This window comes from Festucalex cinctus, chromosome 16 (genome assembly GCF_051991245.1).
Source record: "Festucalex cinctus isolate MCC-2025b chromosome 16, RoL_Fcin_1.0, whole genome shotgun sequence".
Lineage (NCBI taxonomy): Eukaryota > Metazoa > Chordata > Actinopteri > Syngnathiformes > Syngnathidae > Festucalex > Festucalex cinctus.
The window spans coordinates 13435246-13461206 of record NC_135426.1 but is presented as its reverse complement, the minus strand read 5'-3'; the positions used below and the strand labels follow the sequence as shown (position 1 = coordinate 13461206).

Genomic DNA, 25961 nt, shown 5'->3' with positions numbered 1-25961 from the left:
TTTGAGTATACCGGCTAAGAATGACATGAACTCAAGTCGGTAATGCCAGGTCACCATGGCAACAGCAGCTGATTTCCTCCCCATTACAAGCCGATATATTATCGACACCATTCCTAAATTACAATTGTGATGTGTTACTGTTGATGTGAAATGCTTTTGCGTCATCTTTCCATTGTTGTGGTGTTGCCAGCGCTCAACAATAGCATCCGAGAGAATACATTTCCTGGAAATGGACTGCTGGGGAATTGACCCAGAAAGATGTTGATGTAACTGTCCTTGCAGCTCAGCGCCGACCGACTGATTTTCGCATTTGTGAGAGAGCCGAGGCGCGAGCCAAGGTGGGGGGAATTATGGAAATTTGGGATGGAAAGACAGCTGGTGACCTGTCATGAGCAAGGACAACAATGGACGGAGGACACCCAACATTTCATGTTGGCGTTTTGTTTTTTTGTTTGTTTGTTTTTCTCGCCCCCTCATGTAATGCTACATTTTCCTGTCTGTATTCTGCTTTTCGCACACTTTCACGTTTCTGCATTCATGTCTGGCTGGCCTTGAAATGAAAAGAGAAATAATCTGAGCCAAAAAGAAATATATAAACTTAAATATACTTTCTGGAGAAGTTCAAAAGGAAACATTGGCTTGTTTGTGTTATCGACAACCTAAATGACCTTAAGCTATATATTTTTTTCCCCCGCAAGCAAAAGTGAGGAATAAATGCGTGTAAAAAATACAAATGTGTTTCTTCCCAGCAACTTTGGATGGTCGTGATGATACACATCACTTGACAATCAGCAAGACTGTTTGCACTGTTATTTTTAATTGCCTCAAAAGTACTCATCCAACTACTTTCTAGTGCAGTACTCCTCAATCAAGTGTTACGATTTGTTCTTCTTATCAAAAGCAACATCTGATCAAATTGAACCTCCTTCTGCAGACATTCGCGACCGCAGGAAGAAGCCGGTGATGCTGTTCATTCACGGGGGCTCGTACATGGAAGGCACCGGAAACATGTTTGACGCCAGCGTGCTCGCCGCCTACGGCAACGTCATCGTGGTGACCATGAATTATCGTCTCGGCGTGCTGGGTGAGTCGTGGAGCTTTTGGATTTTTGTCACTCATTTGCTCCCAAAAACGTTAAACCAGTGGCTGTTCTTTATAAAGGATTTTCTAAATATATTTATTACTTATGTTTGAAGCCTATTCCTGTATCGGTTAATTGATTTGTTCGGAAAGATGTTTGTGTTTTCTCTTCTGCTTTATGTATGGAGCTGAAATCATTCATTCATTCAAACGGAGCACATACAATAATAGTCCGCAGCGTTGAATACGTAAAGGGCCGCCCGGCGTTTGACCTCACGCCGCTCGGCTGCCGTGGCGACAGACGTCCTAAGGGAGGGAGATGAAAGTGAGACAACGCATCCATTCGCGGGTGATCAATGACTGGGAGAGCACAGGGCATGGAAGCGCGCACACACAAAGACAAGGGTGAGAGATGAGAGAAGTGATGGCAGGAGAGAGATGAGAGGGAGGCCAGAGAGCAGGAAGGGGGGGGGGGGGATTTGCCTGCGATGCTAAAAATAAAACCCGCAGAGCCGCTTCAGTGTGCGGCAGAGCCCGTGTTGATGCACCCTCTTGAGACGTGTACGTGTATGTGTGTGTTTTTTTACACATTCTCACTGCGGATATGGCATCCTCAAGGAGTGCAACATGCAAAATGTAGGCTTGAGAATTGGTTATGTTTTAAATTACTCTTAAAATACAGCGTGCTTGTCGTAAAACCTAATGAATTGCAAGAAGGGCCCGGTCGTCTATTGTCTTCATTTGCTAGCGTTTCTCGTGACTGCACTGCTTCCAGTACGTGATTGTGAAGCTTCCTTTTTTTTTTCTTTTTTTTTTTAATCCAATCAGATTTCAGCGTCCATGTGTTGCCATGCCAATCTAATCTGCCCAGGGCCCTCAGAATCAAGAGGCTGTTAGAACTTTAGCTATATTTGCAATGGGAATGTTTTTTTTTTTAACCAATCAGATTTCATATTCATCCTTCCAGGGCAGCTTGTGATGACATCAGCATTTTTCTGTACTGTGATTGGTTAATCAGAGCAAAACTTTGTCCGATGAGTGTGTATCTGTGTGTGGCATCAGGCAGCAGTGTGAGAGCAACCTGACATGACCAGAGAAATGATTTTGAGACGCGCAGGCAGAACAACTCAAGCACATTGGCCACACACACATACACACAATGGATCAATACACACACACACAAAACACACTAAACTCTCAGTCTCCATAGTAACCCCCTCAAGAATTGATGTGCAGTCTTCTCCAGTCAATATACAGTATGAGGCATAAGTCTGGTGTCTCACAAGCACATACATATACATATACTGTCATGTGCTGAACGGTTGGATCCCAAAGCGCAGACACAAATAAGGTTTTAACTATTTATTCACATAATATGACTAAACGAAAAACAACGAGAATGCATCGAGAATCACGAGACGCCAATCACATTTAAAATCATCCCAAAAGGCTCATGCATTAAATTAATTACCAAAGACGAAAACAAAAGACATTTTTGCTGTAATTATAGTTAGTTTTAGTTAGTTTTGTAAACATAAAATTTCAGTTAGTTTTCGTTTTTTTAAAAAGCATTTTTATTTTTATTTTATTTAGTTAACGAAATTGTTTTGGGAATTTTAGCTTTAGTTTTTTTTCATTTTAGTTAACTAAAATATTCTTGAGTAGCATGTAGGGCCTTATTTCAAGATATCGGTAAACACAGTATCAGCTGTCATCATCAGAAATTAGACAAATAGAAAAAAAGTCATATCGGACATCCCAAATACTAACTAGATATTGTTAAATGTGTCCTAGGAACTACAGACATGTTATACCTATCAGAACAAATTTTGGTCTGACTAGCCAATCACAGGTCAGAAAAATGCTGATGTCATCAGTAGCCATTGCCCTGGCCCTGTAAGGACAAATTTGAAATCTTCAACAAAAACTCACAATGACATTATAACAGATTGTGAGGGCCCTGGGCAGATTAGATTGGCATAGCAACACATGATTGCTGAAATCTGATTGGATAAAAAATGCGACATACACGTACTGGAAGCAGTGTAAGCAAAAGACTGGCATCCAGTCAAAGGCATGTTTGGTCGTCGACCGTTTACAACTTTGGTTACCTGCCTGCCTCGCTCATCAGTGCTCATCCCTCCTCACCGTAGCCCACTTTTGCTCGCGGGCGCTCCGCAAAAGTGGGAGTTATGGGGCCGATTAGGCGGATGCGTGTTTCTCGTGTCAGAACGTCGTCGGCGGGGAGCTGCGGGCCGCTAATAGCCGAGATTGATCATCATTACGCCGAGATGACAGCGCTTTGAGTCATCACGCTGCGCTCCCGGGATCGCCGCGAGACGACGGCGGCGGGCGTTCTCCCCGTGGGGATGGCGCTGCTATTTGGGGAATATTCTCCGAAGGCGCGAATCTAATGTAAACTACCAGAATGAGTACAGTCAACCGTCAAACTCCAGAGAGGGAGCCGAGATGGGAGCAGGCAACCTCAAAACCGAGAGGTGGACGAGCTAACTATTTGAGTTTATCCCGAGGGTGATTGATGAGGTTCGTCCACCCAAGCACGTCTTCATGGACGAGCGAATTGCGCAAAGTGTTCCTGGTAAGCTGGAAGCGTGAATTGTCTGCTCGGGGTAGCGCAGACAAACAACATATGGCAATCAAGATGCTTGAGTGCGGCCCAGGTAATGTCTCACCACAGGACGGGACTTTCTGCTGAGTTTCACATTGGATACATTGGTACCATGGCGTGGGCATGTCGGGCTGCCAATAGAACTGGTTTGCTTCAAAGGCGCACAAATTACAACAGAGTTTTGTTTGCTAGTCAAAAACGCAAGCGTTGTCGTCCAGGTGACTTTGTGGAGGGGCTTGGCCTGGCTCCAAATGGCCCTTGAGCAGATGTGAGTGGCGGAAGAAGCAAACGGGACTTGGCGCCTGATCAAACTGCTTGGCAGACTTCCGTTCCCTTCCTGTCCCTCAGGATTAGGCAAGTGAATACGGTGGAGCACCACAGTGGGAATATGTAGAAATTCTTCTCCTGCATGGGTTTAAAAAGTCTACACAACCCTGTTCAGATGAGACCGAGATAAATCATTTTACAACTTGGTGGTGATGCTGACTGCTATTTGGAGATTCTCTGAATTCAGCAGGTGGAGTGAATTATGAACAGTTGGACACAAAATGAAGTTCATGTGTTCTTTTAGGCTTTCAATTGCTTTTTTATGGTAAGAATTATGGAGCGTTTCAAAATAACAGTTGGTGTTACCACAAAAACTTCAGGCGTTTCCTATGAAGCCAAAAAAAAGGCCAGTGAAAGCTTACTAGAACATCTGAGCTTGATTTTGTGTTAACGGAGGCATGAACACAGACACATCCCGGTTATGAGAGGGTGTGCACACTTGTGCAACCACAATTGATTGATTTCTCTCTCAAAAAGACTGAACTAAATTGTGGGAATGCTGAAAGCATTGAACATTTTCTAAATCCCACTTTCCACGCCCAGCTGATCATCATTACCAGCTCTGTGATACTGCTCAGTTCTTTTTATTCATTTATCTTTCAACTTCTATTAAAACTTAATTTTCACATAATTTATCTTTCAATTTACTTCATAGCTCAGCATTCATCTATTGGCATTCAGCGTTCAGCATTCCAACGCAATTTCTCCAGAAATTGCACTTAGTCTAGTTCACTAAAGATGTACAGATTATAGGCCACGTTAATAAAGTTTTGAAAAGATTTATGAGCTATTTTTTAGATCACAAAAACCTGGCATTTGAACAGTTACATCCACTGTACTGCAACCTCATCTTCTGTTTCCTGACAATTGCAGATTAACACCCGCTGTTGATTTATGCATTGGATCCACCGTATGGATAATGCATGAAGTGAATGCAGCCAAACACTGCAAGGAGCCCTCCAGCATTCTTGCTATCATACAGACGCGTCAAGCGCTCGAATTCCATTTTTTTTTTTTTTTCACCATCTTTGGAAGGCTTCTTAGCAAGTCAATGGAATAGGACATTTCCGTGGGGGAATTCTGTTTATATAATGATATCTAAAACAAACAATATTAATTTGTTAATTTTATACATTTAAATTAAATAAAATTAAATACAAAATATAATAATAACAATAATAATAATAATAATAATAATACAATTTAAGTAATGATTAATTTGGTTTTTAATCATCTGAGAATTGGCCAAATATCGGAATTCCGAAAATGCATGTCAGTCTGGCCCTATTTTGAATCTTGATTTATTCATATGCTGCAGGTCAGTACCTCCACCTTAGCGCTTTAGGTCATGCCGGTTCAGAACCTCAGGCCATCTCCTCGAAACAAAATCTTGAAAGCATTCAACTTTTCAAATGTTCAAATGTTCACTTGCAATGTAAATGTTGGCTGATTGTCCTTGTGGACAGTATGAAAGATAAGATAAATAAGCGTGGAGCATTCCCAGTGAGCTGATGCCAGGGTTCTGTCGATGCGCCATGATGGAGGAAAGGCAGCAGTTGGACGCGCGCCGAACGTCCTGCCCGGTGAGATTTGAAAAGGACGGACGCGGGAAGAAAACGGGACAGCAATCAACTCTTCCTGATTGCCTCAGGTGTCTCACGGGAGACATCGATCCATAGCGGAACTGGCACGGAGAGACCAAGGCGCATTCATGAATGCGGAGGAGGAGGCGAGCCGTGATGGAACCCGAGTCCAATAATTAGTGGTGCAGTCCATTGCAGCTTGGGAACTGTAAATCCTGGTTTGTTCCAGCGCAGCATGTGTAGGCGGATAGAAAGACAACGGAGGACAGCTAACATTTTGTGTTCACTGCTAACACTATGTGGTAGAGTGTTCCCTCATTTAACACGGGTCCACCTTTCGCGGCCTTGCTGTTTCGCGGATTTTTTACAGTGTGCTTTTCTTTTAACGCTTTTTGGTTTGTTTATTTTTAGTGTTGTTCCGATACTGATACTGGTATCGGCAGAGGTGCCGATACTGCATTAAAACAGTGGTATCGGTGACATGTAACATGTAACATGCCGATACTATTAATTCTACCGGTAATATAGGATTTTGGATGCAGCATCTTGTGTCTTGCTCGTGCACGATATTCACTGATATAACATTGGCCCTTGAATGCTCTGAACCAATGGCAGGACAGCTTTTACATGTTGAGGGGGAAAAAAACGTAGGTATGGTATCGGCATCGGCCGATACTGCAAAGCTGGGTATCGGGATCGGTATCGGGGGCCAAAAAACGGTATCGGAACAACACTATTTATTTTTTTTGGTCTTTGTGCGGCCGTATCTCTCGAACCCTACGTCCGACCGGGGACATACGGGCATCCGCGGGTTTGTCTCGACGAGACCTTTCCAACGCATTGCATTCCGGTGATAGAAAATATATACTGAGCTGTACAACAAGTAAATAAAAAAAAAAAAAAAAAAAAAACATTCTTTTATTGGGGGGAAAAATGACTTTAAATGAGAAAAAACATAAATGATGAATGAAAAAGCATTCATAATGAACTACAAATCATACCAAAATGAAAAAACATATAATAAATGAAAAAAGTATATACTGTGCTGTATAACAAGTAAATTAAAAAATATATATATATATATATATATATATACTTTTAATGGAAAAAAAATGACTGTAAATGAAAAAAAACCCATAAATGATGAATGAAAAAGCATTCATAATAAACTAAAAATCATACCAAAGCAGAAAAAATATTTATAATAAATGAAAAAAATATATACTGTGCTGTATAACACAAGTATTTTTTTAAACATACTTTTAATGGAAAAAAAATTACTGTAAAAAAAAAAATGATGAATGAAAAATATAGACATAAATGAAAAAATACATACTGTGCTGTATAACAAGTAAAAACAAAACAAAACATACTTTTAATGGAAAAAATGAATGTAAATGAAAAAACATATGATGAATGAGAAAGCATATATAATAAAGTACAAATGAAACCAAAACGAAAATATATATAATAAACGAAAAAATATATCTAATTAACAGGAGTTTAAAAAAAAAAAAAAAAGGTGGGTTTCCATGATCACAGGTAGTTTTTGGAATGTAACACCCATGATATATGAGGGAACACTGTACATTAAAGCCATTTGCAGTTAGATGCCAACAAAGCTACTGGACCAAATCTTTACAAGAGTCGTGGGCTACCTAAAGTTTGGCACTATAAAGCAGCAAATAGTAAAATACTGACAAATTGACAAACAAAACAGCCTGAGTAGCACCTGACATTATCCACATCCCAAAGCTTGTTCTGCTTGTATCAAAGAGACGAGCCTGTGACGTGAGCTCAAGCAGCCGCCGCCGAGTCACGTCCGTGCGCAGATGACCCCAACATGACGGAAATCGATGTTCTGGAGCCCCCTCCCCTCCCGTCACCTCCTTCTCCCCTTGTCAAGGTTGCTAATGAATTATGAATCAGTCTAATTCGTATCCTCATCCCACATCTACAGCTTGGCCGCGTGCGGGGGTTTGAGTGGCGTGCACGGCGAGGCGGCACGGTTCAAGAGAAAAGCCAAGGTTACTTGATTGTTGTTTCCTCCCACTCGATGTAAACACAGCTGCAGGTAATAATGGTGTGGATCAGTGGATAAAGACCGCCATCATTCAGCATGTCGGGTGCATTCGTGTGCACATGGGTTTAGAGCAGTGGTGCTCAAACTCAAGACTGACATTTTTTAACGGGCTTTCCGCGGGTCATTAAAAAGCATTAAAAGTCATGAAATGGATTTCGCTTACAAGGCCTTAAATGGCATTAAGAAGCATTAAATCCGATGTTGCGAGGCATTTTAAATTTAAATAGTTGTTTGTGCTTTATTCTTAATACAACATTGTGTAAAGGAGTCATGATAACACAATTTAGCAATAATTAATGTGATAAAAAATATATATATATATTTATTTGCGGGAACTGCTGACTAATAAAATCCAGGAGTTGCTCCATGTTCCAAATACCAATTTGAAAAGACGTCCATCATGAAACTCTAATGCCACCTAGTGGCAGACAATTATCTCAACACAAATCTACGACTCCATTTTTCTCACTCCTTTTAAGCATAAACTGTAATGGTTAACTTTATGATTTGCTATTAAGTTGATGTATCAATGACCGAAATTATACAACCACGTTTTTATTTTATAACCATATTTGTCCACTTAGTTAATTAACAAGAGGATGATAACTTGAAAAAATTTATTTTATTGTACATTTAGAACAGATATAACGTGCGATTAATTTATGATTAATCATCATGCAATTAATACAATACATAAATGTAACCCACTGGCAACCCTAATATATAAACACTATGTGTATGTTATGTATGTATGTATATGTTTGCGGGTGTATGTGTGTACACGGAGTACAATGTGGGCATGAAATTATTTTTAAGTTGCATTAAAAGAAAAAAAACGTCCGTAAATTACACTTGCTGATACATACAGAAACCGTGTTTAAAGTCGATGATGAAATTGTAGCTGTATCTTTTTTTAGAAAATATTTGGAAAACACTAATGTAAGGTTTACCCTGTTTAATAGTCACCAGATATTTATTCTACCTAAAAATAGATGCATAGGACGGTGATTTAATTACATAAGAGGGTGTGCGTGTGCAAATGCTAATTATGTAACGGCCTCTAAATGGGAGCCTTGCAAATGCCAAGCAGGCACATGTATTGTGTTGTCTTGCCAGTAGTGTGCCTGTCTACATCCGTCCAGTGTGTGTGTGTGTGGCATGTGAAAATTAAACTCCTGAAATAAATAGTTCCCCGCCATCATATTCCAATTTACTGATATGCAGCTGTATTTGTAAAAGCCGCAGTTTGGATGAAGATGGCGTCGGTGTATGCAATGTTGGGAGACGGCGCGCGTCATCTGTCAAAGTTTCATCAGCATGTGTCCTCAGAAACCCTGAGCGACACAGCACGTCTTTGACAAATGGCGTCTGCCTTTTGTCCAGATGTTTACAACTCCGACGCTGATATAAAGCACGTTTGCGAAAGAGCCTCTCGGGCAGGTTCTTACTCAAAGTGAGAACAAAGCATTTCTGCTCGGACATCCTGGAGCTGATGGAGGAAATCTTTCAGGTCGTTAATTATCCTAATGTGGCATCCTGGAGATGTTGCGGAACATAAAAAAGGCACAAGCCCGAGCGTCTCCTAATGAGACACCCAGAATTCCTCCGTCTCCCTTCGGAGGCCGACAGCTCTGCGAGGACGTAACTCCTTGACTGTGAGACGCGACGAGGCAAGACGAAGCTGCGAAAGCAATCAGCGTGACCGTGTTGTCGTCGTGTCACTTTGCTTGTTTCATCAGAGCGCCATTTGAGCGAACGACTTGTCGGTCAAAGCATCTGCTTTATTTGGAAGGGAGTATATATATATTAGGGGTGTTAAAAAAATCGATTCGCCGATATATCGCGATACTCGAATCGATTCAATAATCGGCAGAATCGATTTTTTTTTTTTTTTTTTTTTTTAGGATTCACACCTTGAGCATGGAAGAATGTTATATGAACGGAACATTAAGCCTTAATGTTTTATTTTAATGCTTTTCATATAAATCTTACACTCTACAAGCTTACTGATTAGTATTTTCTAAATTTGAATGAAAAAAAATCGCAACAATCGACTTATAAATTCGTATCGGGATTAATCGGTATCGAATCGAATCGTGACCTGTGAATCGTGATACGAATCGAATCGTCAGGTACTAGGCAATTCACACCCCTAATATATATATATATATATATATATATATATATATATAATATAAGAATGGATTCGGAGGGTAAATGAGGGCTGGTGAGAAGTAATTAGCAGGCTAATAACGTCAAGTCCTGACACAGAAGTGACCAATGGAGGGACTGGAAAACGAGGGGAAGAGGAAGGAGTGTCAAGGGAAAGCAGCGGAAAACCCAATTATCGTTAAAACGGGAAGGATAAGCATATTGATATTGTTAAATTAACTCATTCCCTCCCAGCCATTTCCACTGAAGCAACCCCATTTGCTCCCGACTGTTTTATTGGATTTTGACTGATTTTGTAAGGCCCACAGAATAATGTGTTCTATTGCTATAAAAACATGGAACCTACCAAAAGAAAAATTACAGTCTCTTCTTTTATCAGGAAAAAAAGTATATTTCCATCGGTTTCTGTTTTGCAGCAATTAGCATTAGAATATAGCTAAGTTTCACCCTTATTCGAAAATCTGTTTAAAATAGTGGGGAAAGAGCTTGTTTTAACATGGCCCTGGTTGATCTCTTATACTCTTCTGCCACCTGCTGGCCGTTTTTGTAATAACTACCATTGTTTCAAGCATTCTCTTCAGTTCAGAGGCTGCATCAAAGCCTTCTGTATGCTCTAGCACAAAAAAAACACGTATAAATTTGTCTTTGGGAGCATGGTAATATGTAAACTAGAACATATTTATACATTTTGGGAGCAAATGAGTTAATATGAAAACTCAGCATTATTTATTATCTTTGTCTCTGACTCATGTTGGTGTACTTTAACCCTTTTTTTAGACAGTAAATATAACAGTCCTCAAAATTCTTTATCCTCTGCATAGAACGAAATAACATTATAGTCTTTTACTGCCCCCAGGTGGCTAAGGGAGGTACACCAGAAGGAGGTTAAAACGGTTAAATTATTTTTAGTACGCTTGACAACCATTTTTGTTGTGTTGGAACAGATTAATAGCATTTCCATTCATTTCAATGAGAAAAGATCCAGTCCTTATTTCCCCTTATTTTTGAAGTCCGTTAAATGCAGTGATGTATTTATTAATCTGACAGGCTGAGTCGTGGCACATCTTCCTCTGCCTGCCAAATAGGGAGCCGGCTTCCCCTTGATAACTTTAATCAGTGCCGCGAGGATGCCAAATAGCGATCAAGGATGAGTCCAATTGTCCCGCATGTTTTGGGCCAGGTGGGAGACGTTCTCTCTTTGAGATGGACGGTTGTTGGTTTAAATGAAAAGGGAGTCCAAATTCAAGAGTTCAATAACTTTGCTCTTCCGCCGCCGACCTTTTCAGAACTTTGGGCAAAAAGAGAAACACTCATGGGTCCGGCGAAGATGAAACCCCTCCGCTCTGGCTCGAGTGTGATTAATCTTCTACAGCGCAGCATCAGACTGGAATCTATAAAAACATTTCTCTTCAAGTGTAACATCTTTTATAAACTTTTAAGGCAGCTGCCTTGATTTAAATTCTAAATCTGAACATTGTATATTTTCGTCTGAGCTCCCTCCCTCGCATCTTTTTATGCCGCGTTATGAATTATTCATCAAGGCCTTTTCGACGTCTTTGATGGCAGTCGGCGTGTCAGCAGCCTCTCGCTACCTTTCAATATTTCACCAAAGTCTTTTTGACTCGGCACGTAACTATCATTCACAGTCATATTTATAACACTTCCTCACCCCTGGGTGTGACTTGAAGTGGCGTTGCGCCACAGCGGTTGCTTGCCCCGAAACTGCAATAATACGCTCCCCAATCCATGTAATTCCATCCATTCACGATGAATGCCCGCGTTCTGATTTCTTGTTCTCCCGTTTGGCGACGGCCGGCCGATCGATTGCACTTGAACTCACGTTTACAGCCTGACAATGCATTTAATATCCTTTACGATGAAGGCGACTGATTTACGGCGCCGGCTTTGACATGGTTTATTTGCCGCGAACTGTACGCCGGCCAGCTGAATTGACGTGAATGGCGCTTGGTTGGAAAGGCGGCCCATTCAGAAGCATTCAGACGTGGTCTATTTCCTTACAGAAAGGGTGTGCTCATAGATAAACGCCGTACAAGATGTCTGACAGGTGCGCTCGCTTTGTGCCCTGCAAATTGCTTGCTTCGTTGCCCATTGTCCTCCGCCACAAGACACCTTTGTTATCATTGCTTTGTCCTTCCTCGCCCCAACGTGCCCCCGCACGCTCAGGACTTTCATCTGTCATTGCACTTGCAGAAGCAGGTCAATCGTTTGCGTAATTTCAACACTAATTTGACAACGTTTAATTGTCAAGGTCACGGAAACTGTCTAGAAGAGGCTTCGTCAGTAGTGGTTAAAGCAGTGGGGTGTGCAATTTTTCATTACAAGCCCCATGTAGCACATCTCTAAAGTTTGCCGTCTTTGGTGGAGTTCTAAAAAAGAATGTGGTAGCGATTTGTGTGACAATAATTCTTAGCTCAAGACCTGCAGCTATCAAATATTTTTGTATTTGAATATCCTGCTGAAAATTCTACACATAATCGGATATTAGGAAAAAATAAATAAAAGATAACTAACTTTTTTAACTTCAATTTAAACTGTGCTTAGCAGCACATTATTTTCCATCCATACAGTCTAGAAACATTTGTGAAATTCTAGAAAAATCTCTCCTCATAGATTCTAGTTTGAGACGAAATGACGTCAGAACAACACTCACGATTTTGTGACTATAATAGCACATTTGAGCAACGGCAACTGTTCAGGCTGTGAACCTCAAAGTGTTCAGTCATATATGATATTAAACTGCCTTTGAAAAGTAATACGACGGCTCTGCTAGCCACTAAAACCTTTAGCTGCCGCTAAACACTGACAACAGGCGCCAAAATAAAAACATCACGTTTCAGTAAGGCGGTTTTGTTCAAAACGGATCTGTCGGAAAGACAACTGTGTCAGGCTTCCAGTATCAAAGTGATCAGTCATTTATTTCTATTAAACTAAACCACTTTTTAATCCGACAGCTCTTGCCAGCCTACAGTAGATATGGGGCACTAGCGCTGTTAGCCGCTAACACTGCTAGCTGCTAACACCGGAGCCAATGTCGACCTAATTAAGTTTTTGTTTTGTTTTTTAGTACAACTGACAATGTACAAATACATTTCCGATACATTAAATTAGTTATTAATACAGTCTTCCCTCGCTATAATGCGGTTCACTTTTCGCGGTCTCGCTGTATCGTGGATTTTTTTTTAAGTGCAATTTTGCATATTTATTTACAGTAATATACCCATTTTATAAAATTTATGAAGGTTTGAACATTGTCAAAGTTTGAACAAGAGAGAAATGTGAGAACATGTAAATGCCTCAATGAGAAAAGTGTATAAATTGTGCGGTCGGGGATTTTAGAGCCTTAAAACATTTATAAGAATTGTAAAACATGAAGCTAACTACTTCGCGGATTTCATTTATTGCGGGTATTTTTTGGAACCTAACCCCAGCGGAAAACGAGGGAACACTGTACATCAAAATGACATGACAGAGATTAATTGTATTAATTCGCAAAAAACATTTCATAAATAAAATAAAATCGGACAAAGTGAATGAAATCCAGTACAGATTACAAAACAGCCGGTTGCAGTTTTTGGTCACTATTTTTAGACTGTAATTATTTTGTTTGCCATTGTCCAGTTAAGTCTTGTTCGGCTGCTCGTGTGGCGAGTTTTATTACACTTCTTTTTTTTTTTTCCTTTTTTTTTTTTTAAACAGAATGAGGCGGGCCATAAATGATGAGGCAAAGCCATCATTAATGCAGAGCAGATTGGGCTGGCGCGTGTGATTCATGTCTTTGTTTTGTTTGGACAGCGATACAAAAGCCGTTGATCATGTGCTTGGCATGGTTGAGAGATGCAATATATATGCAACGGGAAAGAGTCATCGTCACGCTTATTGTGCTTTTGAAAGAAAGTGTGGCAACAAGCATGAATGACACAAGCTGAACAAGCTCCAAGCTCAGCTAAACTGCACCATGCTGCAGCCGAGGAGGAGGAGGAGGAGGAGAAGGAGGAGGAGTTGGTGGTGGTGGAGGAGGTGGAGGAGTCCCAAAATCTAGGCCAGCTCTGTTTCAAGTATTGCAGCATTTTGCAGCACAATATCAATGCTCGACTTTCGGCTCCCACATGCAATAACCATTCAAAAAAAAAAAGGGTGCACAACCTGATGAGGTCAATTTGAGCTTATGCCAATCTTTCGGTTCACATCACTTCTAGTGATGATCCCGAGCGTCCACCTGGGAACTCAACCTCACAGGGATGAACACAGTGCATGTTAAACACACACAAACATGCCTGTATGCTCTGCTGGGAGCTGGCCTGCTTTCGCTTGCGTCCACGCACACACAGCTTGAGAAGACATCAAAACAATATTGAAAAAGCTTAAAAGGAAATCCATTGAGAGAAGATAGACGCACACTCTTCTCTGTGGTCTATTTTTGCCTGAAAGATACTTTCCGAACAATTTTGAAAAATAATCTTTAATTGCGACTTTTTTTCCCGCCTCAATATTGCCATGGCGATATAATATTCCATAATTTATTTTTCTAGGTCCCATGCAGTTTTCAACACAAGCAAATCATTAATATGTGATTTGAAAATTGTATTCTACTACATTATGATGTCAGAGCAGCAGGGGAAGCTGCGGCCTGCGTGTTCAAAAATGCAAATTGGGGAAGGTTCAAGAGGCAAAAGTGTATTTGCATTGCACAGGAGGTCCGGCCTTTGTGTCCGGTGTCTTGGAGTCAGATGAAACAGTGTTCCTCTGTCCGGCTCTCACAGAACACCCACTATCCTACCCTCTCTCCTCCACCCCCAGCTCCATTTTTTTTTTTTTTTTTTTTTTTTTTTACCACAGCCATTTTAAAGCCTATTCACGCTCTGCTTTCATCTCACACACCGTCACTTTTGTCCGAGCATCTTGTCAGATTAGGATGAATGTGTGCTCGGTGAGACGGACTCAAGCGGGCTGCCGCACTTGTACTCTCGTGCTGCTTCAACCGTCATGCCGTTGTTCAAAGGAAAATTGGAATACATATCTTTATTGATGTTTCATTTTATGAACTTGTGCGATTGCAGTCGGCCTTGTCTGCGTGATCGACCTTCGCTGTATGGATTTATCGTGCGACCTTTTCACGCTCGCCTAATGAAGAGTCTAATTAGGATCAATGGAACATATTGGCTTGTTTGGTGGAACAATCGAAGATATTAAGCAACAATTATGAAGGCAAATATCAACAAACAAACTTTCAGGACTGTTAGATATTAAATTTGTTTGAATGACACTTAAAGCTGGAGTAGTAGTCTTGAATCCACTAGCAAAACGAAAGTTACCAGTTTATAGTTGTGTTTTTTTCTAATGTTCCTATTCCTTTTTCAGTTATTAGCTCATCTACTCCCAAAAACGTATAAATACGTTCTATTTTAAATATTACCATGCTCCCAAAGACGTATTTATATGTTTTTGTTTTTGTTTTTGTTTTGTTTTTTTTATGATAGAGCATACAGAAGGCTTTGATGCAGCCTCTGAACTGAAGAGAGTGGTAATGGCAATGGTAGTTATAACAAAATATGCCCAGTGGGTGGCAGCAGAGTATAAGAGATCAACAGGGCCATGTTGCAATGAAGCTGTTAACCCCACAGTTTTTGTGAATAATTTGTGAATAATGATTAAGCTTAGCTATATTCTAATGCTAATTGCTTCATAACAGAAAAAGACATTCTATTTTAAATATTACCATGCTCCCAAAGACGTATTCATACGTTTTTTATTTTTTATTTATTTTTTTGTGCTAGAGCATACAGAAGGCTTTGATGCAGCCTCTGAAATGAGAATGCTTGAAGCAATGGTAGTTATTACAAAAACAGCGAGCAGGTGGCAGCAGAGTATAAGAGTGCCAGTGCCATGTTGAAACAAGCTATTTCCCCACTGTTTTAAACAGATTTTTGAATAATGGTGAAACTTAGCTATATTCCTATGCTAATTGCCACAAAACCGAAACAGATGGAAATATACTTTTTTTTTCCTGATGAAAGAAGAGACTCTAATCTTTCTTTTGGTAGGTTCAATGTTTTTATAGCAATAGAACCCAATATCCGTGGGCCTTGCAAATTCAGTAAAAATCCAGTAAAACAGCTGGGAGTTTGTTTCAGTGAAAATGGCTGGGAGTGAATTAGTTAATTAATTTGTTAGAAATTATCTTTGTTTAAGTATAAAACTGAAATAAACCATTAATTTTCTCATTCAAAGAAGACCCAATTGAGCTTTACAATTCCTTCTTGTTTTTTTGGGGGGGGATTTTTTTTTTTTTTTTTGCTAACCGGCATTAAATAACCGGCCAAGAAACTGTAATAGTCTCCTTTGCGAGAGCCTGTGAGCCTCAGTTACCCACAGTGTGCGTGAGCAAATGATTGACCCATCCCCGTTTGAACTATTTTGCAACAGCAATTTGAAGTCAGGGCCAGATGGTCTCCAGATGAAAGCTGGAATTTCCTCACACTTTGTATCAACATGGGCAACTTGCAAAACAGATAGAAAAGCATTTGAAAATTTGACTCACAATACTTTTCTTCATACAAAATTGAAATTGTCTTCTAGGCTGATTATTGACTCCTTCCAGGAGCTTATCAACAAAAGAACCGGCAGTACAACAGCTCTGTCTGTGTTCTGAATGCACATAACAATGCACTGGTTCGGACAAAGGGACGAGCTGTGGAAGGTGGCGTCACGTCATGCTGCATTGTCTGTCTACATGCAGGTTTTCTCAGCACCGGTGATCAGTCGGCCAAGGGCAACTACGGCCTCCTGGACCAGATTCAGGCACTGCGCTGGCTCAACGAAAACATCGGTCACTTCGGCGGGGACCCGGAGAGGATCACCATTTTTGGATCAGGAGCCGGGGCATCCTGCGTCAACCTCCTCATCCTCTCACACCACTCGGAGGGTAAAATCGTCTTTGGCTGCTTTTTATCTGCTGCGAGAAAAAGTTTTGATAGAATGAAAGTGCGCACTTCTAATGCAGGAACTTAAAAGTGCAAGAATTTGTGTGATGCATTTACAGCCAACTGCATCGAATTTGAACTCAAAGCAGTCCCCGTGTTTGTTTGATCCAGTGGAGTGACAGGGGACATTAGCGCACATTACCTGGCCGGCGCTTCTGTTAATGGTCCGTTGCACTGCTGCAGTGAGCTTTTGGCTCCACCAAAAACCCACATCCATCTAACCTCCTGCTCCCCATTAGCGACTACACACACACACCCAGAGGCGCTGTGTGTTATAGCGAGAGGCCCACGGAGCAATCTACTTTGTTCTGGAGTCAGATCTGAGCGGGCGATGACCCGCAGCCAAACGCTCACGCGCTCGCCGTGTTTCTAGATTTTTCAGCTAACCGCCCCCAAAATATCACCGTTTTGTTTTGTTGGATTTTTTTTTTTTTTTGGTATATGTCCTGCTTCGTCTCAAATGCACCTACTAACTAATCATGACATTACCTTTTGTACAAAATCCCATTAAATTAGATAAACTAGCTCCTGTCAGACGCATTTTACCAGCTGATGTTGTTCTTCCTCCTGCTTCCAGACTATGCTAAGCTAATTGCAATATGAACAGGTTCAGGGGCCTTGAGATGCGAGCAACCTAAATTGCAATGTTTTTCAGGATACAAGCAATAATTTGGCTGATATGTATTTATTTATTTATTTGTGAACTGACAATAAGCAACAAGTAGTGAACAGTTCTTCAAAAAGGTGCTTCAATGCCACTCTTAGTTGAAGTTTTATGTCAGACCAAACTTTAAGACAAAGATAATTACACCTTTTGTTAACAGAAAAAAAGTATTCTTAAAAAAATATTCTTCATCCTCTGTATAGAACAGAAAATATTAGTGCCGTACTGATGAGAGGAAATGTGGCATTATTATGAATCAAGCACAAACGTGCCAGGCCTGACAGAACTGCCTAGAACTCAAATCAAATTCATAATAACACTAAACTTGTATCTCAAGGCACCACTGCACAACTTAATGCACACTAGCAGTTTTTCCCAACCTAATTGAACATATTTTGCATGAGAAAAATATTACAGCAAACCACCAACATAAATGTGTCAAATAATGATGAACGAAAAAGCTATAATTCTGTTGTCTGAATGGTAATGGGTGTTGTTCTGCCTGTCAAAATATGTCCCTGGCATGTATGGGTGAACAAAGATACATTATTTATTGAAATTATTTTGACTAAATATGCCTTGGCTCAGTGGTTGGGAATCACTGGATTAGACTTGAAGACCTGTCTCTAATGTTGATTCGTCAGAGAAACCTGCTACAGTTGAATGCTAGCATGTATTAACCCACTGTCTCTTTTTACTGCCCCCTTCCCTTAAAAAAAAAAAAGTCTTCTTCATTGTCATCACGTCATCGCTGCCATCGTCCTCGTCTTCATCATCATCATCATCAGCCCCTTTCGATGCTATGTGTCTGTTATCCCCCAGTTTTCTCCGCCAGGTCTGCAGGTAAGGAGTCCGTCAACCATCCACCATCTTGTTTCCAACACTGTCGCGAGACAATGGAGGGAGAAGGAGTGAGGGCTGTTGGATAAAAGCAGCCGTGGTTAAACTGGTGTGATAATGGCAGCTAAACGAAGGAAGGCGACTCGCAAAGAAACTGGTTTTGAAGAAAAGCTCCCATCTCAGTCTGCCTCCTTACTTCCCTCAGTATGCAGTAATTGATTTCTGAGGGAAAGAGGGCTCTGCAGCTGGGCTTAATAATTTAGCGGCCGGTACTCAGACGCGACGAGGCGAAGAAGAAAAATAAGAAAAAGAGAGTGTTAAGAAAACGAGTGATGCAGGCAGCCCCCCTAACGAGCCACTTGGGCAGTCGGAGTGACAGAACTCGAGTCAGACAGACTTAAGGAAGAGGAGGGAGACCACCGCATTCCAAATCCTCTCGTTAGCATCCCTTACATTATACCACATGTGAGGCTCCATCTGGCAGCTTTGCAGAAGATTTTAAAATAAATGCAAATGGACGGATAATTCCACTCAATATGTTAGTGAAGTCGACAACATTTAGGGTCTCTTTTTCTTTCCAGGCCTCTTCCACAGGGCCATCGCCCAAAGTGGAACAGCCATTTCCAGCTGGTCTGTCAACTACCAGCCCCTTAAGTACACCAAGATCCTGGCTCGCAAGGTGGGCTGCACCTACAGCGAGACGGCGGACCTGGTAGACTGCCTGAGGCGCAAGAACTTCAGGGAGCTTGTGGATCAAGACATCCAGCCGGCTCGCTACCACATCGCCTTCGGCCCCGTGGTGGACGGAGACGTGGTGCCCGACGATCCCGAGATCCTCATGCAGCAGGTAATTCATATAATTAGGATTATTATGATGTCCTGCACTGATTATTTCCTTCCTGCTCGCTGCGTCTAGGGGGAGTTCCTCAACTACGACATGCTGATTGGTGTCAATCAGGGAGAGGGGCTGAAGTTTGTCGACGACAGTGAGGACAATGACGGCATCTCAGCTGCGGCGTTTGACTACACCATTTCCAACTTTGTTGACAACCTCTACGGATACCCCGAGGGTAAGAAAGAAAATTCTTTTTCAATAAAATAGCGATGAAACCTCATACCAACATTGTGCGGGGGAAAGACAATAGACTACAGAGACTAAACTTCGTCGCTTTTGTCACTAAAGCGACTAAAGCGGTCAGGCATACAAAAGAGATACCCTAACATGAATTTCTTTCACCGTGGTGGGTCTGTGCTTTGGCCTTTGAGGCTCTATGGGTGGTATGAAACCTCATACCAATATTGTGTGTGTGGGGGCGGAGATGAGTGGCTAAAACAGCTAAACTTTACTTTAAAAGTGGTCTGACATACAAAGTTGATATACCCTGACATGATTTTGATGATTTTCTTTTAGCGTGGCAGGTCCATACTTTGGTCTTTGACACTTTGTGGGTACTATAAAACATCATACAAACATTGTGTGAGGAAAGGATGAGACTAAAGCAACTAAACTTTAGTCATTTTAGTCACGAAACGCGACTAAAGTGGTCTGACATACAAAGAAGCTACCCTGTCATGAGGATTATCCTTCACCGTGGTGAGTCCATGCGTCTTTGAGACTCTGTGGGTGCTATGAAATCTCATACCAACATTGTATGGGGAAAAGATGAGACTAAAGCAACTACACTTTAGCCTTTTTAGTCACTTTAGTGACTAAAGCGACTAAAGTGGTCTGACATACAAAGAAGCTACCCTGTCAAGAGGATTGTCTTTCACCGTGGTGAGTCCATGTGTTGCTCTTTGAGACTCTGTGGGTACTATGAAACCTCATACCAACATTATGTGAGGAAAAGACGGCCTGCTAAAGCGACTAAACTTTTGTCGCATTACTAACTTAAGTCACAAACGTGACTAAAGTGGTCTGACATACAAGGAAGCTACCCTGTAATGAGGATTATCCTTCACCGTGGTGAGTCCATGCGTTACTCTTTGAGGCTCTGTGGGTGCCATGATACCTCGTGCAAACATTGTTTGAGGAAAAGATGAGAGACTAAAGCAACTAAACTTTAGTCTTTTTAGTCACTTTCATCAAGTGACTAAAGCAGTCTGACATACAAAGGAGATACCCTGACACCGTGGCGGGTCTGTGTTTTGGCCTTTTAGGCTCTGTGGGGGCCATGAAACCTCACACAATGTGTGGGGAATAGACAAGCGACTAAAGTGCCTGAAATGACTAAACTTAAGCCGTTTTAGTCACTAAAGTGAATAATGTGACAAAGGTGGTCTGGCATACAAAGGAGATATCCTGACGTGATGATTTTCCGTTACTATGGTGGGTCCATGCTTTGGTCTTTGAGGCTCAGTCCGTACTATAATTATGAAACCTCATACCAGCATTGTGTGGGGAAAAGACTAAACTTCAGTCACATTAGTCACTTAAGTTAATTACGCGACTGAAGCAGTCTGGCATACAAAGAAGCTACGCTGTCATGAGGACTATCTTTCACTGTGGTGGGTCCATGCTCTGGCCTTTGAGGCTCTGTGGGTGCTGATGCCGTCTCCCACCGTCCCATAGTGTGGCATCTTCAAATCACAGCAACGAATCCCTCTTCCAACGAATCCAACTGCCAACTCCGTCAAACAAACAAACAATGCGGTTGCACTACCTGTCACTCTTGGAGAGGCCTTTTGGCCTTGAGTGTATCTCTGCCACAGTTAGTGTCTGTGATGCTATGACAGCTTACTTTACTGATGATTAATTACTCTTTCTTTCTTGTCTTCCAGGCAAAGACATCCTGAGGGAGACCATTAAGTTCATGTACACGGACTGGGCAGACAGGGACAACGGCGACATGCGGCGCAAGACCTTACTGGCGTTGTTTACAGACCACCAGTGGGTGGCGCCGGCAGTGGCCACCGCCAAGCTCCACGCCGAGTTCCAGTCGCCCGTTTACTTTTACACCTTCTACCACCACTGCCAGACCGAGACGCGGCCCGAGTGGGCCGACGCCGCCCACGGAGACGAGATACCGTATGTTTTCGGGGTGCCCATGATCGGTGCAACGGACTTGTTCCCGTGCAACTTCTCCAAGAATGACGTGATGCTCAGCGCTGTCGTCATGACCTACTGGACCAACTTTGCCAAGACAGGGTAAGCATTTTTGCTTTTCAAATTCAGATAGTACAACTGAACTGATTTGTGGACTTTCGACATCAATGCGTAGATTTACTAAGCAGGTCTTCAGTGAAGTAATCTTGGCATTGGTTCTTCGCTAGGGATCCCAACTTGCCAGTCCCCCAGGACACCAAATTCATCCACACCAAGCCCAACCGCTTTGAAGAAGTCATCTGGACCAAGTTCAACTCCAAAGACAAGCAGTACCTCCACATTGGCTTGAAACCTCGCGTCAGAGACAACTACAGGGCCAACAAAGTGGCCTTCTGGTTGGAGTTAGTCCCTCATCTCCACAATCTGCATGATGAGCTTTTTTCAACCACCACTCGGTCTCCGCCTGGCCCTGGCCCTGGCCCTGGCACCCCCAGAACCAGAACTACAGGCACCCGCACCACCCATCGCCCCTACCCTACCTTCTCGTACGACCCGGAGCCCGACGGTTCGGAGCGTCCGCCTCTTGTTCTTTTCCCCAGCGACACCCGCGACTACTCCACGGAGCTGAGCGTGACGGTCGCCGTGGGAGCGTCCCTCCTCTTCCTCAACATCCTGGCCTTCGCCGCCCTCTACTACAAGCGCGACAAGCGGCACGAGATGCGACGCCACCGTCTCTCCCCCCAGCGGGGCGGCCCCGCCAACGACCTGGCGCACAGCCAGGAGGAGGAGATCATGTCCCTGCAGATGAAGCATTCCGAGCACGACGCTCACCACGACATGGAGCCCCTGCGGCCCCACGACATCCTGCGGCCCGCCTGCCCGCCCGACTACACGCTGGCGCTGCGCCGGGCCCCGGACGACGTGCCTCTGATGACGCCCAACACCATCACCATGATCCCCAGCACCATCACAAGCATGCAGCCCCTTCATGCCTTTAATACCTTCCCCACCACAGGCCACAACAACACTCTGCCCCACCCCCACTCCACCACCAGGGTATAGTAGCCAGCACAGCAGCAACACCTAAGGCTGTGCTTCCAGCAGCCTAAAATGGGGACCCTGGATGTGTGGTTTGGTGACTCTCTGAGAACATCGCAGCCACCTCCATTTTGTCAGTGAAATAGAGTGCGGCGTGGCGACTGAGCTGTGCGTTTGGGAGAATTAGCTCTTCTTGAAAAGTCTCGGGATGTCTTTCCAAGCAAGTCCTTGTCATTTCTTGAAGGGAACTCTCGCCTTTTTTTTTTTTTTTTTTAACTATTAAAAGTATTATGGTGTCGCCTACTGTTTCATTCCCATTTGTGTCTTTCTATTTTCTACATCTGTATCTTAACACCGCTTTCTCCTGGCCCTTTTTCCAGTGTTTGTAAAGGGAGTGGGGTCAGCTATGAAAAGTATCTTGTATCTTATACTATCATTCAACCAGCATTCTCGGTGCCAAGTTCGTGTTTGCATTCTCATGAAGGGCAAAAATCCTCAAGAAAATATTTATTGTCAACTAACAAATGTGTTCTCATGACAAAGTGCCAAACTGGCCCTTGATTGTGCTTTGCTTTTCTTTCACTGCTTGTCTCTTGTTCAGTTGTTGTTTTGTATGTGCAAATGCATTTTGTTGAGTTGAAAATATAGATATAGAGAAAGTATATATAAAAATATATAGTTGTATATGTGTACAAAGGAGAAAGTCTATAATTGGGTATTTTGCGGTAGGGGTCCTATGCATGATTTTTTTCTTCTTTTTTTTTTCTTTTTTTCTTTTTTAAGGAGGTTCATTGCGGGTTAGGGGGGGATACATTGCAGTCACACATTTTCCCCAAACCAACAAAAGCACTTCACCTCCCAGCATCAGTGCAGGAAAAAAAAGAAAAAAAAGAAAAGTGTCATCTCTCATGTGGATATTTTGACGCAACCGACGGTAAGCTTCGGTTTTCTAGCCATCTGCGCAGCGCTTTCACAAGCGACCAATGCTGTACTCATGGCTCGTTTTTCTATCCAGCACATCCATTGTTTGCTTCAAGAGTGCTAGGTCCAACCCAAAGAGTGTGCGTATTATCATGTGTTGATCTTTCCATCTGTTTTCATCATCATTCGGTTCTTCTATTTCTGTCCTCTCACTCAAAGGTGAAGTACGATTTGAAATGGCGACTCTAAGCACACAGGTGGGTTGGCCTGCTGGGAGTTAGGGACCCTTAAAACAGCAACATGGGAAGCTGTCCCCAATGATGCAAGTTTTTTTTTTTTTTTTTTTTTTTTGGTCACTGTTGTTGCTCGTGCGCTAGCTTTTAGCCCGTTTTTAATTTCTTCTTCGTTGTATTCCAATCCATGAAAGGGGCCAAAGGTGGGGGACGCCGCCACATCACTGACCCCTCAACCTGAGAATTTTGAGAGTAGAGACACATGCACAATGTACAAGACAAAAAAAACAGCTTTTGTGGTGACGCTCTGCAGAGTCGACGATGACTGCCATGAGAAAAGAGACTTTGAAGAAAGCCTTAAATCACAAAGGGGACACAATGAGCTTACATTTCAAGGCATGGCCGGCTTTGTATCTTCTCTGTTTGCCAAGATGAAACCTTTGCTATTTCTTCCAATGGGGGGGTGTCCAATCCATGCTTTTGTACCCCTGTGTGGTCCAAGACAGAGAGGCGAGGGGCATGAGGTGAACAGACTGTAACACTACCTGAAGCAGAATATCGCAAGCACTGCGCGCTGGGCTGTTCTTTCTTGTCTATTTTGTAAACTGCCACTGGAAGAGGATATGAGATGGCTGAAGGACTTCCACAGACACACACAAACCTGCAAACAAATCAATAGTGTACATTTTTAAGTGTAAGAATCAACCAGATGAAATATTTGTAAATATTAAGTTTCTTGATAGTTTTTCTTTTTTTGTTCGTTTGTTTGTTTGTTTGAGTGAATGAACAGACAAAATTTTGTGATGACCTCTGACAACAGGTGCAGTTTGCAAAGAAAGGGCGGCCGTGCTGATTTTGTTTTCTTGTTCTCATCGCACTTAGGACCATGTGGAAATTCTGTAGCATCCAGACACTGTAGCAGAAATTGATCATGCTGATTTTCAAATAAATGCTACTCTTGATTAAAAAACAAAAAAAATCTTGTTTCGTGCCAGCAGTTTAATTGCCGCCCTCATATTTTCATTCTCTCACTTTCAAAGTACAACTAGTTATTAAAGCATACGTGATTTGCTTAATTAGGCGTACATGTTAAAGTAAGTTAGCCTCCCTTTTGTGTAGGGATGGGAGATGACGGGAACCTTCTATTGGTTCATGGTGAGAGGCCGTCGATGAGCTCGCTTCACGTTTTCATGTTTACATGAAGCCACTTTAATGTGGGTCCGATATGAGGGCTTTGATACCATAAGATGCCTCACATACACACACACACACACCCATGAACAAGAATTCACTGTTTCGATACTATCCAAGTGTCCGCACACTGTGTTGCCTGTGTTGTTTATTCTGAAGAGAGTAGTCAAAAAAGATTAACTGTTTGAAGTCAATGGCACATGCAAGCACGCAATAGTAAATACACGCGCATAAACTACCTGCTCGGATTCCGACGCTAAGTTGCACCTGTTGTCTACCTTTTTCTTTATTTCTTTTTATTGGAAACCCAAGATTTGAGAAGACAATTGTTAAAGTGGCATTTGGAGAAAAAAAAAAAGGTGCTAAAATGTCGAGGAAAAACTATTAAGGTGATGATCTTTTCTGTTTACTTTAGAAGTTACTATCCACTGTATGCTGTGATACTGATCTGGGACACATTAAAGACATTCATAGCCAAGTATGTGCAGCTGGTGTCTTTATTGAAGCTGCTATTTAATAATAATAATAACAATAATAAACATGACAAATTGCACAAATCTATCAATAGCACTGGGAGAGAAAAAAAAATCTCCCCCTGCCCTAAATTCCCACCCCCGCATACATTTTCAGAAAAAGGTTAGAAAATAATAATCGCTTCTTGATCACTGTTTGACATAACTGACCACAAGGTGGCGCCAGACCACGCCGTTTGGCCCACAACCGGAGTATAGTTTTAGTTTTTTATTTATGTTTATTATTTGGAAGTCTTTTGAGGTGGACGCCGACCAACTTAACGTGACGTCATCATTTATAGGTACACTATACGCACGCTTTTGTGGCACAGTGGGTGCTGTTTGAGCTTAGGTTTGCTTTCATTTTATCACTTGCATAGATTTTCCCAATTCATTTCATTTATTTATTTTTGTTATTGTTAATTGGCTCCCTTTTTAAAACAAAATATCGGTCAATTATAAAACGTGTTTATTATTTGCGAAATAAATATAAGTGTAGAATTGTATCCTACTTCCGGGTTACGGCCGGGCAGTTTGTTCCATGATGCTACAATGTTAAGCAACATTTAAAGACTAATCATTTTTTTAATTTTCGATCGCTAGTAAGAATTGCATAAATGCGGATTTATTTTAATTTTGAG

At 42.0% G+C, this 25961-nt stretch overlaps 1 protein-coding gene across 2 annotated transcripts in view; it reads left to right on the top strand.

The window, feature by feature from the left end:
- nlgn2a (neuroligin 2a) overlaps positions 1-25286 on the top strand; it is a 64140-nt gene extending 38854 nt beyond the window's left edge. For both annotated transcript variants that reach the window (XM_077498860.1, XM_077498859.1), the window contains 6 exons: positions 935-1084; positions 16632-16817; positions 18961-19226; positions 19296-19449; positions 21161-21527; positions 21653-25286. In XM_077498860.1, the coding sequence (XP_077354986.1) occupies positions 935-1084; positions 16632-16817; positions 18961-19226; positions 19296-19449; positions 21161-21527; positions 21653-22487 (1958 nt within the window). In that variant the 3' untranslated portion in view covers positions 22488-25286. The remainder of the gene's footprint in view (positions 1-934; positions 1085-16631; positions 16818-18960; positions 19227-19295; positions 19450-21160; positions 21528-21652) is intronic.
- The last annotated feature ends 675 nt before the right edge of the window (positions 25287-25961 follow it).